Source organism: Meriones unguiculatus, chromosome 7 (genome assembly GCF_030254825.1).
Source record: "Meriones unguiculatus strain TT.TT164.6M chromosome 7, Bangor_MerUng_6.1, whole genome shotgun sequence".
Classification (NCBI taxonomy): Eukaryota; Metazoa; Chordata; class Mammalia; order Rodentia; family Muridae; genus Meriones; species Meriones unguiculatus.
Window position 1 is genome coordinate 39,683,858 of NC_083355.1, and position 17,803 is coordinate 39,701,660.

Genomic DNA, 17,803 nt, shown 5'->3' on the forward strand with positions numbered 1-17,803 from the left:
TTCTTGAATTATCTTGCAAAGTAGTGCATTTCAAAACTCTTTTTATACATCCTTCGATTTGCTTAGTCCAGTTCACTCTCCCATCCCCCACGTAAACCCTTAGCTTCCCGTGTGGCCTTTTTTTTTTCTTCATGTCCCATATATTCTCGTACCCCCTCTCCCCAGTAAATCCTCCCCCCACCACAGTCTTTTCTGGCATCCTAACCTCTATAGGTATGTATGTTAAATGTATAAATCTAAGAATTTGAAGCTAGGATCCAGATATGAAAAAAGAACATGGACATTTGACTTTCTGAGTCTGGGCTCTCTCGGTGTAATATTTTCCAGTTCCATCCACTTTCCTACAGATTTCATAATTTCAATTTTCTTTATACTTGAATAAAATCGTGTGTGTGCATGTGTATACCACATCTTCTTTATCCATGAATTGTTGGTAATGTAGGTGGAGGCCACTTCCTAGCTGTTGCTAACAGAGCACCAGTGAACATGGACATGCAAGGATCTCTGTAGACAGAAGTGGGTCCTTTGGGTATATACCCAGAAGTGATGCGGCTAGTTCATGTGTAGTTCTATTTTGGAAAACTTCTGTTCTGATTTCCACAGTGGCTGCATCAATGCACACCCCATGTTTAATATTTGTGATGACCACAAGTGACTGCTCTGGCCTGAGCAGTCTTCTTTTTTATATTTTGATGTCTAGAAGTAGAACTTATTAATTTGTATAAAATTAGATTTACTCATCCAGCAAATATTTACTGAACACCTGGTATTTTTCAGGCACTAACCAGGCTTCCAGGGATACAGAGACAATTGGGTAGAATGGGAATAACAGTCCCAGCCTCTTCACTAGGGTCATAGTTGATGGATACATGAAAATATGTTCTCACCTCTCTCTCTCTCTCTCTCTCTCTCTCTCTCTCTCTCCCTCTCTCTGAATGAATCTTGCCATTTATATTCATCTAGTCAGGCAAACTTTTTACATAAAGGGTCTGTGGTATTTTAGGCTATGCAGGCTACATATGGTCTCTCACATATTCTTTGTTTGGTTAACATGTGAAAATGTAAAAACTCTTTCTAGCTCACAAACAGTATAAAAACAGACCTTGAGCCAGATTTGAAACAAGCTGTAGTTTATGAACCTCTGGTCTTGAATGTTTTGTTCTGTGGTATGGCTGTTCTATGATGTGTGTGTTAAAGGATTCCAGTGTTACTATGGGGTTTATTTTTGTCTTTCTGGAATCTCCATGTGTTAATTGCATTATTTTGTTTTCTCTGCTTTTTATGGTTGTTTGTTTGTTTGTTTATTTTGAGACAGGGTCTCACATAACCCAAGCTGGTCTCAAATTCCATTACATAAGCAAAGATGACCTTGACCATCTGATCCTCCTGCCTTTACCTCCTGAGCACTGAACTGTGGGTATGTGCCGTCATGCCTGGCTCTTACTAATTGTGTTAAAATCATTCCTTCCTTCACAGTAATTTTTTGTGGGTGAGAGTTTTTTTGTGCCCAGTTTTGTTCTTTTCCTGTTAATGGGGTAGCTGGTCATTATGGCTGCAGCTGTTGTTGCCAACCGGAAGTTACAGATTATGGCTTATATGACCAGAATAAGGAGCCATGTGGCTCTCACCATGGCTGAACAGGTCAGATGCCTGAAAGCCAAGTGTGCTCCTGTGCTGAGGGTGTCTCTCTTCAGTCTTGGACCGCTGTTGGAAGTAAGGCAGAGAGAGGCTGGCCCAGCACATGGGTAGTAAAGAGAGCAGCAATCAGATCAAATTTTTCCCACCACCAGTGTTATCTGGAGCTCCAGAACACATTGGGGCAGTTGTTCAGCAAAACACTTAATTGTGTAGGGCCTGCCTGTCACCACTGTCACTCTTCTAACCTCTTCGCAAAGACTTTTCTGTCTCATATGGGTGCTGGTAGGCCATAGAAGTTTAAAAGGGGTCTTAGACTGTAGTCCTGAGCATTTGTGTTTTCTTAGTGTTTTCTGATCTACCATGGCTGACCCCACCAGCCATGACCTCACTACAGCCGTCACCTCCTGCCCTTGCTCTCAGCCCTTGCCACACAGGTCTCCAGGTCCTCTGGGTCTTGCCTTCAAACCTATTCCTGAGAACTCATCTCCTTGCATCGGGCACCCTGGTCCACACTGGACTGCCTTTCCTCAGCACCTGCTCACGTTTGCCAGAAAGTCTTCACAGCCAGTGTATTGGCATCCCCTGTACCATAGTGTATAGGGTTTCTCTTATTTTTCATTGGTTCAGTGGAAAATTTATATTTTAGTTGAAATTTATTCTAGTGTTCCATGAGAACATATTTTAGGAATCATTGGCCTTGACTATTCATCCAATTAAAGACAGGTCATGTTCTTTTAGCCTCTTTGATTGGTACTACCATGGCAGAACAAGAGAACAAAAGTACCATGTGAGGCAAAGTTGCTACTGGGAACATAATTCTCAAGCAGAAATATTCTTTATATTTGCAGATGCCAAAAACAAATAGAAACCACTTGGAGTCATCCTTAAACCTCCTCTTTCCCAACAGTCTAATCCATCCATAAATACCATTAGCTATTCGGCCAGAATGCATCTAGAATGGCATTTATCTTTGCCTCCATCACAATCTCCCTGGCTTGAGTCACATCCCTCTGGTGTGTGTTTTAAAGAAGTAGCCTCTGAACAGGTCTTCCTGACCCTAGCCTACAGCAATGACAACGGTCCTATTAAAGCAAGAGTCAGCTCATCTAGTCTCTGTGCAGAACCCTCCAGGGGTGTCTCCCTCATGCAGAGCAGAGACCAGAGTCCTGATAATGCCTTCATGACTCTCTGGATTATTTGGCCCTGTCTCTCCCTCTGACCTCTTCTTTTCCTTTTCTTATCCTATGCTGCTTCAGCTTCTCAGGACTCCAGGTTTCCCCCATAACTCACTGAGCAGTCTCCATAGTGCAAGAACCTTTGCACTAGTGTGGTCCCTTCTAGGTGTGCTTCTGCTCAGCTTTCTATATCTATCTTCCTCCCGCATGCCTCTGTTCATCCATCCTTACCAGATGACCCTCCCTAACCACCGTGTAAACACTGTCATACCCATGTCTTCCTTTCAAGGCCCTCTCTGTTTCCCTCCATAGCAGGTATTCATCTCCACCACAAATCTACATATATTTTCTATTGTCTGTTATTTCTAAAAGCACCTGGAAAAAAGTTCCTTGGACTGTTTTGCTCAAAGCAGTGCTTCCCCTACATAAAACAGGACCTGGACTTGCATGGTGCCTAGGACCATAGTTGGACGAATGATGAATCTGTGCGTGTTTCTGTGACCTAATAGTAAACACAGGTTGAGTGTCCCATATTGAAGATACTTGGGACTAGAAGTGTGATTTCAGACTGTCCAGACCTTGGATTAGTTACAAAGGTCCCGTTGGTTGAGCCGTACTCAGGAAGGTTTGGACTTCAGGGCTTTTAGGATGTCTGGTTGTTTTGTACTCAATTAGTGTTGTAAAAGGGGAAGCCATGTAGTTCTAGTCACTTCAGAGTTCACAGAAAACAAGGAAGTTGTTACAAAATTTTTGTCTACAGGAAACTATATTTTAGCAACTTCTGTATATATTTTGTAAACATTTTACCTTTCTTAGTATAAGATACAATTACCTCATGCTACTTGTGACAACTTGAAATACTTCGGGGACTGAATGAGTATCTAAGAGCTATACATCTTGCTTATTTGCTTGTAGATGGAGAGCATCTCAACTCATCAAGACCATACCAGCATCAGACCTTCCCCAGGTCAGGGCAAAGGTTGCAGCCATGGAGATGTTGAAAGGTCAAAGGGCAGATCTTGGGCTCCAGAGGGCCTGGGAAGGCAACTATCTTGCTTCGGTAAGTCCAGAAGAACTTACACTCCAGTGTGAATTTATGCAGCTCTGCAAAGAAAGAATGTTTCCCTAAAATTTTACAGAAACAGAGTAGATGTTTGAGGCCTGGGTTCCAGCCCTAGCACTGTAAAACAAAATCAATACCTTTCAGAGAAACTAGGTAATTTCTCTGAGAGGTGCTAAATTAAAAGATTTTGTTGCTTTTAAATGTACAATACTTGATGCAGCATCTACTTTGAAAAGGATTGTATCCACATATATTAGCATACTCTATAATGTGGCCCTTGACTACTTTAACCACTTCAGCAGCCTTGATAGGGTCTGTCTACATAACTCTGACTATCCTGGAACTCACTATGTAGACCGGACTGGCTTCTGACTCAGAGATCCACCTGCCTATGCCTCCTGAGTGCTGGGATTAAAAATGTGTACTACAACACCAGGTTCAGCAGCCATTTTTAATTACAAATTTTTTATTATTCTCAAAGCTCCATTTCGTCTTCTCTCTTGATGCCCAACTTAAAGTTTTTACAGGACCTTTGATAAGTTACCACCCTTTACTAGTCTAACATCGGGATGAGGAGATAAAAGTATGCATGTGACACTCGATAGGTATAGTTGTAACCAATACACCCAGTTGCTTTAGACCTGCAGTCTAAGAACTCTTCTGCTGTTTCCTTGTTCTTTCAGAAGCCAGATACACCCCAGACCTCAGGCACTTTTGTCCCGGTTGCTAATGAACTAAAACGCAAGGACAAATATATGAACATTCTCTTTTCTTGCCATGTCCGAAAGGTAAGTAGCTCTTGAAACAGACTATCCCAGAAGGAGACCGAGAGGAAACAATGATGCGTGGGCCTCAGTGAAAAAGCGTGCAGCTAGGCAACACAAGTGAGCACTGCCCAAAGTGCTAAGGATAAATTTCAAAAGCCCGACATGACGACTCCAGAGTTGAGCTAGTAAAGCCTTACAAAGGAGAAAGGGTAGTCTTGGATAACTTTTTTTTTCCTTTCATTTATTTTTTGAGACAGGGTCTTATATAGCCAAGGCTGGCCTCCAAATCACTATGTAGCCAAGGGTAGGCTTGAAGTCTTTCCTACTCCCCCTGCCTTTGCCTCCCCAGGGCTGTTTTCAGCATTTCTGGGTTAAACAGCTTGGTGCTTCCTTCGGGTCAGGGGTTTGTATTTTACTACATGTATGTCCTTCACAGCAACTACAGGTCTGTTCTTTATCGAGTGGTCATTTACTGCCTTCTACACAGGTGTCTCTGCTGCTTTAAAAACTAAATTTGAAAAAAATAAAAATAAAAAATAGATTTACAGGAGCTGGAGAGATGGCTTAGCAATTCAAGAACTTGCTGTTCTTCCAGAGAACCTGAGTTGGTTTTCAGTACCTGTGTCAGGCAGCTCACCGCCATCTGTAATTCCTGCCCCAGGGGCATCTGATGCCTCTGGTTTCCATGGACACCTATACTCCCAGACATATAGCATACACAGGCATGCATGCATACACATAATTTTAAAATATTTTAAAAATACAGAGAAAAAATAGAGTAATTATAAAAGAAGCTTATAAAGTAATCCCAATGCAATTCCATATATTAATGATGTCAAAAACATACACACACAAAGAAATGTAGTTTTCCAGCTGTAAGTTTGCCAGATTCTAAAAGTTGATAATAAGGAACATTTACAGTGATTTAGGAGAACACTGTTGTTGTTAATTTAATAGTAGCCCCATAATTATTGTGGCAACATATCCAGCCTGCTATCACTATCAATAAAAGACACAGATACCTGATAGATTTTAGAATAGCCTTATCTTACCTGCTGTAAAGTATATAATAACCCTCCAAACTACCTTTACCTTCCAGCTCCATCCCAGGCTTCCTTCCATCTATAATTCCATAAGTACCTGCTTATTCTTCATCTGGGCTGCTTCCTCCATCCATGCCAGATCCAGCTATGTGTTTCTTTTCCACCATGGCGGCATGCCTCTTCCTTCTTCCTCCTGTACTTGTCTCCTTCCCAAGATCCTCCTGTCCTCAAAGCCCACTCAACATTGGCCATACCTACCCTACACCCACCCCATTCTGCCCTGCCCAGGTTTAGGCCTTTTAATCAACCAGTCATGGATAATTGGGGAACGTTCCTTCTCATCACAGGGTACAACATTAATAACAATGCCCCTGACAGGGCAGTAACCAGATCTCAAGGCACTAAAATCAACACTTGAATGTATAGCACCAGACCAACCCCCTGACAGAACACCGCTACCCGGAGTATAAGATAGTTCTGTCAAAATCGTAAATGTCCGTACTTGCTTACTCCAAACTTCCACAACTCAGATTTACCCTACAGATACGTTTGTATAGATGTACATATGAACTTGTAGTGGTAGCTAATAAAAGTTGGTTCAGTAAATTGTGAGTGCACACAATAATACTATAGTAGAGCTGTTTTAAGTGAAAGGAGAAAGAATACAAGTGGGAAGAGAAGGGGCAAGAAAAATCAAATGATGGTTTTTAAGACAGAGAGTATCAGCAAGGAAAAGACAAAGATCCCTGAAATGCAAGAAAACGTGAGGTGAGCTGGGCTGCAGCAGTAGCAGAGGACTATCCACGCGCTGCACGGCTGTATTCCGCCCCTCAGACCACAGAAGAAATGGGGAAAGTGAAGAGCATAACACCACTAGACAACCAGTGTCTCAGGGCTTTCCTGAGTGAGCAGAGGAGCCATGACAGAGCCCAGTGGGGTTCCTCATTGAAGAGGTCGGAAGGTCTGAGACAGCCCTCCAAAAGAGAGGGACAAAGAGGAGAGGGGAGAGGGAGAAGAGAAAGAGAAGAGAAGAGAAGAGAAAAGAGAAGAGAAGAGAAGAGAAGAGAAGAGAAGAGAAGAGAAGAGAAGAGAAGAGAAGAGAAGAGAAGAGAAGAGAAGAGAAGAGAAGAGAAGAGAAGAGAAGAGAAGAGAAGAGAATGCCGCATGGAAACAATTCTGTAGAGGGTCTGGTTTAGACACCAAGTACATACTGCTCAGACATGTACGGAGGGAAACCACTCTAGGCTGGGCAAGGACCACCATCCCTAAAGGAGCGGAAGTCACGTTAGTGCTCCATGAGGTCGCCCTGTGCCTGAACCCTCCAGCCATACTGGAGACCTCAGGAGCACTAGATAGAGCACTGAAGGATCTGCAGCAGTGTGGGGAGTAATCGTTCCTTCCTGTCCTCCAGAATGAGCCTTAAGAGCACTTCCTGAAGGGGTCAAAGGTCTCTAAGTGGTCAAACAGCACACACAAGAAATCTCAAAGTTTCTAGAAGTACAGAAATATCCAGCACCCAGATATAAAATTCAGAATGCAGGTCATCCAGTCAACAACCTTACAAACAAGACATTGAATTCGTAAAGAAATGAAAACTCAGTCATCCAAGAAGACACAGACAAGTTCATGGAGGCAATTATTAACATTCTATTTTACATATTCAAAGGACTTGAAGAAAGATTGGACATGTTTAATAAATGCCTAGAAGACTTTTAAATGACTTATAGTTGAACTTATAAACATGAAGAAATATGAGAGAAAATGCAGTCAATAATATTAACAGTAGATTAGACCTTGTAGAAGAAATATTAGTGGATTTGGACTGAAACGGCTCACATGGGAAAGGTGTTTGCTGCCCAGTCCTGGTGCCTTGTGAGTTCAATCCCTGAAATCCAAGCAAAGATGAAAGGAGATACAGGACTCCACAAAGTTGTCCTCCAACCGCAACGCGTGCACCTTTGGCACACGTATACACAATAAACATAAATTGACAAATTCTTTAAAAGAAAAAATAGTGAATTTGAAAATACAGCAATAAAACTAAAGACACAGAAAAACAACAACAAAATAGACTCCGAATAAAGCATTAAAACAAAAACAAACAAACCTCCAGAATACTCAGAAGGCAGAAGCAGGTGGATCTCTGAGTTCAAGGCCAGCCTGGTCTATACAGCGCGTACCAGGACAGCCAAGACTACACAGAAAAACCCTGTCTTAAAAAAAAAAAAAGAAAAGATAGCTATCTGACTTCATGTAGCATCCATGTAAGTAGGCTTGAAGACCCTAGATGCTGGAGGGAGGGAGTGGGGGCTTTACTGAGAAGAGCAGAGAGGGGGAATCTTGAATACTGAAGAAAGAGCAGTTAATCTAAAACTTAATGCCCAACAAGTGTATCTTTCAAGAATTACAGTGACAAAAACTTCCAGGCATGTGTGAAGTTGAATACTGTAGAAAGAATTAGAAGACATCATTCAAGCAGAAAGGAGAAAAGGAACTGTGTAAGTTTTTATGCTGTACACAGAGTAGCATCAGCAGAAAAGCAAGCATTATGACTGTATTGTATAAAACCTGGCAAAACCACAAAAATAACAAAACAAGTTGTTACCAAAACAGAGGATACAGAGGTCTGGAGAGCTGGCTCAGTGGTTAAACAGTACTTGCTATACTTTTAGGGGACCAGGGTTCATTCCCAGCATCCACAACTTCTGTAACCCCAGTTCCAGGAGAACAAGTGCCCTTTTCTGTCTTCTGTAGGCAGACATACACTTAATGCACACACCTACATGTAGGCAAAACACATGTTCACATGAAATAAATCTTAGAACAGAAAGGAAGGGGGGAGAAGCTGAGAGTGCAAGTGCAGGGCTCAGCAGCAGATAGTGTGTTTGCCTAATGCACGTAAGGACCGGAATTCCATTCCCTAGAACCTGTCAAATAGAAATACAAACAAACAAGCCTCAGTGCATACAAATGCAGAAATGAATAAATTGGACAAATAAATAAATTGAAAGAAGATAGATTTAAAACAAGCCTTACTGACCATCATATTAAATGTCAGTGGTCTAGCCACGACAGTTAAAAGGAAATGTTGTGCCCTCCTGGCCCTGTGGAAACTTTTGCCATCTGGGGAGCTCTCCAAACCTTCAGCAGGGGGCTGGGGGTACAGCTGCTGAATGAAAGTTCAGCCTTCTAATCATGCCTTGGTCTTGGCAACCAGCCTCCATGACTCCTATTGCAAGGGTTTTGTGAACTCGGTATTGGGAGCCAGGGACAATAGTACAGGTTGAATATTCAGAATCTGAAATGTGGTGAAATATGAACATCTTGAGTGCTGGCATGACATTCAGAATGTTTCAGATTTTATATATGCAGTGTGTCATGATCAGTTTGAACATTGTATAGAGGAGTTCAAGTCCAAGTGATATGAACAACAGGACAGCAGACTGAGGCTGAAATATATGTCATTGAGCAAAGTTCGCAGTATAATCAGCTGGTCTCCACTCTAGATTCTAGTTCTGAACTCTGTACTCCAGGAACTCTGTTTATTGAATATTCCTGGGGATAGATGATCACACGGTCAAAAGAAGGCTTTATTATCCAGATGTATACAACCACACACAAAAGTTTCAGTCATACTTCCTGTGTGTGCCTGCAACCCAAGAATGTACCTGACCCTACTGCCTAGGGAGGGAGGTTATACACACTCTCGTTTCTTATTTCATGGTATCTGGCAATCAGAACAGTCAGTGAATTGGGTGGTTCTGAGAATTCGGCCATTTTTAGAAAAGCCCAATGTGACATCTCTCATTCCAGAGAAGACAGTTTAATGCCTGGCAGTTCCATCCTGGGTTCCGATGAGTAAAAAATGAACTTTTACTGTTGGTTCTGTATTTCTAAGTTCAGTGCAAAACGCCCTTAGATTATGTCTGTGTAGAATCTTTCATTCCCAAAGGTACACCAAGGCAAGCTTGATATGCTTCCAAAAAGCCCTCCTCTTGGTGAGTGGATCATTTTGAAGCAGCTGCTTTCCAATAACAACGGTTATTATAAAGTGTTTGTTAAGGTGAGAGACCACTACAAATAGCTCCTCCTGCTGTCTGTCTGCTCTGCTCTGACCCTGCAGAAGCTTCATCTCTGACTCCTACGGAAACAACTGAACTACAAACAGCTGCCTTAAAGTGGCTAGAGAAATCAGAAGTTTTTTTCCTGGGAAGAGGGTTTTAACTTTGGGTACAAAAAAACAAAATGAAGTCTTGTCTAGTTCTGAGTCTGCCGTCCAGCTTTGCTATCACTTTGTGAAAATAAATATAAAATAAAAGCGTGTTCTCACGTCGTTCTGGTGTTAAACAGAGATTCACCTATGTGTGTTGAACGTTTTCATCTCTGTGTCAGTAGACCACATTAAGCAATCTACAGCTTTTATGCTGTCTGACAGGATGACTTTGGCACTTAACTGATCCATGTTTTAAGATTTGAGTTGCTGAAACAAAAGGTAAATATTTGTTAGTCTCTGTGGAAACTGCATTTTGTTCATATGAAGAATATTTCTGAGCAGCTTCAGTACAGTATCTGCTTTGAGAGTTATTTTTTCTTGTTTTTAGATTAACTCATTATTTATCATAAAAAGGATATGTAGCCTTTTTGTCTCAACTCAAATGATCTCATGAGATTGTATAACAGGGTTTTAAAATTACATTCTTTTGCACCTCATTTGTTTGTTTCTCCATATGATCTCATAAAAGGTGAAGGGAATTGTTTCCATTTATTTTCCAGGTCCTATGCTAGCTGTTCTTGGTTCAATACAGCGAAAGCTTGATGAAAATGATGATGTTTTCCAAATGGCTTTCATAGAACCATTTTGTTAAATGTTAATAGGCATTTGTTTAAAACAGATGCATAGATTAAATATACTATGGAAAAGTTGCGTTCAACGTATGCAGAATCCTGGAACCTTTGATAACTTTCTGGATATCATAGCAAGAGCTGTGGTTTGCAGTATCTATCTATCCATGCAGACCATGGGACCCTCTCTTCCACAAAGCTCTGCAGAAAGCAGTGCTGTGCAGAAGCGCTAAGTGGATCTTTACACTCAATGCCTCAGATCTTCTGGAGCACTGTTGGGGGAGGCACTTCATGTATGTCACGGCAAAAACAGATGCTCTGCAGAGTAATCCCCGAGCACACAAACTCTACACTTACCATGTAGACTCTATTTTAATCATAGGCACAACTTGCTGTCATGTTGAAGACTAAAAATTATGCTTTTATTATAGAATAAATGTTTAGAGAACTGACTGATGGCTAAAACCAAGGCAAACGAGAGGAGATAAATGTCCATGTCAAGTTTCAGTTTTGGTTTGTAACCTTCTATCTATAGCCCTGCCTGTCTGAATGCAGCTATCTGGATATCCTACCAAAGCACAGTGTTTTCAGATTAACCTCTAACTTCTTTGTTGGTATCTTAAAAATAAGAGGGGGGGAGGCAGCAAAAATTCCAGAGAGAATATATATGTAAATATGACATATGGCAGAGTTAAATTACTGAGTTAAATTCGATCTTTGTATGCTCTAGATACACATCCCTTATCAGATGTGATTTACACACCTCTTCTCCCTATGTTTGGGTGTTCTGTTCACTTCCGTGACAGGGTCTACATTTTATATTCCTAGTCCCCATGCTCTACATTTGCTGTACTTTCCCTGTTAAGCTGTAAAGAAAAATTATTGCCAAACTCAGCATATCTGGAAACCACCATTCCTTTGAGATCACAGAGTGCCATCCACGATGACCTTCTACTGAGACTTCATCTCCACAGTCAGCTGCCTCTGAGCCTAGGTGTTTCCAAATGCAACTTGGTTCCCTTTTGATGAGCTACTATGGCTTATTGGTTTGTTTGTTTTTTAACAGGTGAATCGATTTAGTAAGGTAGAAGACCGAGCAATTTTTGTAACTGACCGTCACCTGTACAAAATGGACCCCACTAAGCAGTACAAGGTGATGAAGACTATCCCTCTGTACAATGTAAGTACACATCAAATAAAACACTCCTGTTCTCTGGACAGAGGGTCAGATAAACATGCAATCCCTGTGGTCTGGAGGATCCATGTCTTCCTGGAATTTTATACCAATTTTGTGTTGTATCAAAGCACAGTTTTCTATAAGAGGATTCAAAGTTTCTGGTAGAATAACTAAAACCATTTCTAAGGCTAAGAACAGTGGTTCTATGTGATATCTATTCCTACTGTTACATACTGTTTAAATGTGCTTGCTTTCTCTTACATACTTTTGTAAGTGTTGTGTGTCCATGTGGATACACATGTGGGCAAGAGTGCATGTGGAGGACAGAGAAGAGTCCCGGGTGTGTGCCACAGGAGCCATCCTTGGTTTTAGAGAGAGGGTCTCCTGACCTCGAACTTACCAAGCAGGCTGGGGTGGCTGGCCAGTGAGCCCCAGAGATGCTCCTGTCTTCCCTTCCCCAGTGCTGGGCTTATAAGCACACACCACTGTGCACAGCTTTTTATGTGGGTTCTGGAGCTTGAACTTGGGTCTTTCCGCTTGTGTGGCAAGCGCTGACTGAGCTATCTCCCAGCTCTACTTTTACAAGTTTGTTATGGAAATGGAATAAAGTAGAAAAACAGGAAATTATTTGTGGAAACATTACTGCTCTGTGTGTGTGTGTGTGTGTGTGTGTGTGTGTAAGGCTAAGGTTAGTGTCAGGAATTATCCTCTGTCACTCTTTCCACCTTATGCACTGAAGTTCAGTCTCTCTGTCAAACCCAGAGCTTAGTGATATGGCTAATCTTGCTCTGAGAATCCCATCTCTGCCTTCAGAGGCTCAAATTATTAGAGGGCCACCATGCTCACTGGGCATTTACATAGGTTTCTGAGGATTCACACTTCATTACTCACACTTGCACAATAAACCCAAGACATTTCCCCAGCCCCTACTACTTCTTTTTTAAATATGAGCTTATGTAACTCCCAGAAGTTAGTTTTTATCAATATATTTTACATTAATTTCCTAATGGAATAATTTCTGATCTAAGTCCACTCTATAGTTAACTCTTATACCTAGACTTTCAAATCCTGTAATCACTTTGATCTGAAACATGAAATTTGATGGCTATCTTCCTGAATCTCAATAAGAAATTTCATTTTTGTTGTTCTGAGACAGAGTCTTGCTGGTCTCAGACTCATGAGTTGATATGATCCTCCAGAGCAGCCAGGCCTACAGGTGTGCACCACATCTGGCTTGGATCTGTTTTTTCCTGTTTAACAGTGTTAGTTACACAAGTGACTGTTCTGAGTCTCTAGACAGCGTCTACTGGACTACTAGAGCTTTTAAGCCATAGGGCAATTTTTCTGTCTGCTAGTTCTTAAATAGAGAAGTCTGTGTTTACCAAGTGCTAGCGTCTGCAAAGAGTATTATTTAAAAAGATTATTTTAAATCCCTTTGGTTTCTGCAAAAAGAAATAGGAAGCATATTGTTTTGTGGTTTTATTTTTTTTTTACTTCTGAGGTCCTTTGGTAGTAAGGAACAAACAAACAAAAAACATTCCTAGCTTGCTAAATGACTTCTGCCTTTCTGAATAGCCAGTGTCATGGGGTTTGGGACTTGATTTCACTGTGGTGCCCCTCCATTCCACCCTGCCCTACCACATACCTGCACCTCATTTCTTATCAACAGCAGAAAGGCCAGTGAATTGCAGCTAAGAAGAGACTTGAGAGGGCATTTAACCTTCTTAGCCAAGACCTGTAATCTTATATATCAGCCACAATTTAAGCCTATCAGCCTGCAGATGTGGAGTAGAAGGAAGAGGAGGGTAGACAAGGGAGAAAATTATATTTTTTGTCAAAGTGTAATGAGGTATGGAACCAAGCTAAAATAAATCATGGTATGTGATTTATTTCTTTCCTTTATTTCTATGAAGGAGAACCCATGAAGTTCATGATATAAATTCAACTAACAGTTAAACAACTCTTTAAACTGAAGTGTGTTCCTTTTTTCATTCTTTAAGATTTTTTTGTTTTTTTAATTATGTGTATAAGTGTGTGTGTTTGTGTGAATATATGTATATGCCTGGTACCCACAGAGTCCAGAGAGGGAGTGGGATCCCATGGAGCTGGAGTAATAGTGGTTGTATGCCACCCAATGTTGGTGCTGAGAACTTAACTCTCTAAGAGCAGTATGTGCTCTTAATGACTGAGCCATGTCTCTAGCCCCTGTCTTCCTTTTTTGCATTGACTATAAATAAAAATTTTTAAACCAGTTTAGTTTATAGTCATTTTCCCATCATCATTGTTGGGGACCTCAACGATGATCATATAATGTCGTAAAGAATGATATTTAACTACTCTCGGAAAGCAGAAATCTGAAGGCTAGATCCTGCTCTTGCAGGTGTTCTCAGGGCCCCACCCACACTGATTTCCAGCAGCCAACACTTCGTCAAGAGGCTGCCCTCAGCCAGAGCCCCTGCCCTCTCACATAGATTAGAAACACAGCGAGCAATGGGCAAACCCCAGGTCCTTATCACCAAAATCATATCCCAACTCTTCCCCACAGAGCAAGCTGCAGTTTCCCTCAAGAATAGCCGCCTTTCTTCTCCTGACCCAGGTCCCTCTTCCATACTACTGTCTGTGGCCTCCCAGATCAAACTAATCAGCCTTTGCTTTGCATCTGCTTCTGGGAGGAACTGACTTCAGAACGAGAAAATGCCTACCTCCTCCACGGAGGCAAGCTGGGTACAAAGGGAGACTTCCAAATATAGTCTGAAGGGAGGGGGGCTTAATCCTGAAGTAAATATGGCAATATTAAGCCTAAATATTTTATTATTAAAACATTTTGAAAGCAAAACAAAAGTTTAAGGCAATGAGCCATATTTTGTGATGGTGCTAGAAGCTGGGAGGGGCTGAAAACACTTTCTACCTCAGTCATAGCTGTGCACATGCCTGAATCCTGAACTACCTCAAGAGGCTAAAAGGAGTATCAGGTGTTAAGACCATTCTGGACTACATAGTGAATTGAGGCCAGCCTATAGTGAAACCTTGCCTTTAAAATAAATATTTAAAGAGAGAGAGAGAGAGAGTGTGTGTGTGTGTGTGGATACTTATATGTGTGAGTGTCTCTGTGAATGTGCCTGTATGTGTGTGAATCTGTATGTGTCCATTCAACTTCCTTAACCTTCAGTTTTAGTTCAGATCCAGTGTCTATTCATTGATAATGAGGAGTCTAACATATAAAATGGGAAGGAATTCAGCAGTTAGGATGAACATTTAGGAGTGGATCCACGTAGGTCTGGAGAAGGGAATTATGGCTCTGGAGGGGAAAGGGGCAGATTAGTCACAACATCCACAGTTAAATGCGGTGGGACGGTGGGGGACATTCACCAAAGGAAAGGGAGCAAAAGCCAAGCTCTGGGTTGTCTGTCTTCTCATCTTTCCATGTGGGAATGGAGCCCTAATTGCCTGTTAGAGCCACAAGGTTATGGTGTATCAGTCTAAGGAAGAAAAGAACAAGGGAATACAGTGTTAAAATTCAATTTGAAAAGTTTTCAAAACTAAAAGTGATGAATTTTTTTTTAGGAGATAATCAGTACAAAAATGCACCAGGCTCTCCCACGTCTAGCTCTCAGTCCCCCTCTCCCTCTTCCTGTCGTGTAGATTTCCTCCCTGATTTTGCTTGGCTCTTCTGTCTCTAAGAACAGATTGTACCACATATTGTTGTATGTGAATAATGTTGGGGGTATGTGTGGTGATAAGGGGAAGGACCTGGAAACCATGGCTGAACTTCCGTTTCAGGGCAGCTCCACAGGATTGCATTGTCCTTGCAGCCTCGGCAGCAGCGTGAACATTAGACAGTGCTTTCCCTCTCTGCCCTTTACGTGTTTTCTTGCTCACCTCTCTGCTGCCACTTAGCATGTGTCGGCTTTAGACCCAAGTTAGAGTGAGCTACCCCAGCAACCGCTGAGCTTCATCCTGCAGTAAGGAATTATTCACTGTGTCTCAAAAAAAACCTCTCCATAGCAATTGATGCCTCATGAACCAAATCACACTTTTGTTCCTTGTCAAACACTGGCAAATCTATGCATATCCTTTGCTGACCTTTCTTTCTTAATGCACAACAAAACACCCATCCAGTTCCAACATTCTCAGCACTTCCTAGTTCATTGAACTTGTAATCTAGCAGGAGCCAAGAATCCCAGCTGCTCGGTGTTAGTGAACACATCAGCCATCCCCTGGGGTCACCAATGGGAAGCTAAAAAACTTTCCCCTTCAGCCTCGGACCACTGACTTCCTGCTGCACCCCTCCCTATGGTGCTGCAGCCATTGGCCCCCTCCAGTTTTCTTTTTCACAGCCCCACTGCACTCCTTGCTTTTGCTGTACTTTGAATTGTAATGAGCAGATTCAAGGGACCTCAGGTAAAACAAGGGAATGGTTTGAAGATACAGCTACTAGAGAATTTGTCAGGAATTTAGGCAGCTATATACCATTGTCAATTTACACCCTCAATAGCAAACATTCAATTCAAATGGCTGAATATTTATTATGTAGACACCTAGGTGTTGCTGTCATAGAAATGCCAAAGTAGTCACAGACTCTGCCCTTGCTCCTTCCCACTGAAGGAAAACAGACATACAGCTGTGGTGGGAGGGGCAGACAGAAGAGGGGGAGTTAGTCAATGAAATATGATAAGGAAATAATAAATTACAGAAGAAAAGACAAGATACAGTGAATGATTCTATGTTTTGTAATAAGGTCTTCAGGCCTCCCTGAGAGGCTGACACTTAAGCAAGAACCTAAAGGAGTTAAGGAATAGACCTATCTTCACTTGTGGGAAAGTGTTTCAGGCAGGGGAGCAAAAGGCAGACACAGGCCTTTTGAGAGCATAGGGAAACGTGTTCTGTAGAAGACATGTTCAGGATCTTGATCTAGTGGTAGCTGCACAGGTGTGGACATGTGTGGGTATTCATCTGAGATCTATAAACCCTAGTGTATGCTTGCCGTACATAGAAACAAAAATAGAGAGAAGAAAGGATGCTGCTGATAAAGGGGCAGGACAGATATAAATGAAAGAGGAAAAATTTTAAAAAGGAGCAAGGAAGTAAATGACCACTAAGCTGGGGGAGGTTGCAGATCCACAGAGGGTGGTGTGTGAAGCCATGGCCTTCACAGTGGGATGCTACAGCAATTGCCCACAGACTGTTCCTCAGGGGGAAGGCAGCCATTGGCTACCTCAGGTTGGGCCCTTCATAGAAGTCAGTCTGCCAGTGGGAAGCGAAGGCTCTGCAGGACAGGTAACTTTCAGTACCTAGAGTTGGATCCCGTTCTATGTTCCTAACGTTGGTGGTAGCTGCTCCGCTCATTCCTTCCAACAGCACATATGTTCTTAGTTTTTCTTTTCCCTTTAATTTCACTTTCACTGTTGGTTCTATTTTGTTTAGTTCTTTAAGAGAAGGTCTTATCATGTAACACAAACTGGCCTCCAGGTCTTCCTGCCTCAGCCTCCCAAGTGCTGGGATGACAGGAGAACATTACCACACCTGGCTTTTTCTGTTCTTTAGGTTTTTCGTGTTCTAGCTCTCTTAGATGGTGCTTTTAACTACTTTAGTTTTAAAGTATTTTTCACTGCATGTATGAGACTATAGATGTTTGTATTTAAGAAAGGTTTGAGCTGAATTTTACTTTCTATGTGAATCTAGCCTTGTTTTCATTTCTGTTGTGAGGCCCTCTTAAAGCCATGAGTAGTTTAGTAGCGTTATTTCATAAATGGTAGCTCGCGGTGTTTGAGTGTGTCTGTTGCATGGAGAAGAGACTTGATTCCCCATTGCTCATTGGTGTCACACCAACTTTAAGTACTCACATGTCCTTTTCTGGCTTCTGAACCATGCTCTATTGTTGTTGGTTATCAATATTTACTATTGATTTATCTTTTAGTTAAGCAGCAGTTATTGCTAAACCAGCTGTATACCCAAATCACCACACAGAGACTAGGATTTATTTAACTAAGCTAGAACACAATGCTGGGCAATAGTTACTCCATCCTAAACCTCCAAGCCTGCAGTTTTTACCCATTATACTTGCTTTTAGTCTTATCTCAGGTCTGGTTCATCTCTCC

The 17,803-nt window shown here is 41.7% G+C and overlaps 1 protein-coding gene across 2 annotated transcripts in view; it reads left to right on the forward strand.

Moving 5' to 3' along the window:
• The window catches only part of Myo1d (myosin ID), a 301,477-nt gene that overhangs the window by 181,044 nt on the left and 102,630 nt on the right, over positions 1–17,803 (forward strand). For both annotated transcript variants that reach the window (XM_060387163.1, XM_060387162.1), the window contains exons 18-20: positions 3,729–3,873; positions 4,560–4,664; positions 11,595–11,708. In XM_060387163.1, the coding sequence (XP_060243146.1) occupies positions 3,729–3,873; positions 4,560–4,664; positions 11,595–11,708 (364 nt within the window). The remainder of the gene's footprint in view (positions 1–3,728; positions 3,874–4,559; positions 4,665–11,594; positions 11,709–17,803) is intronic.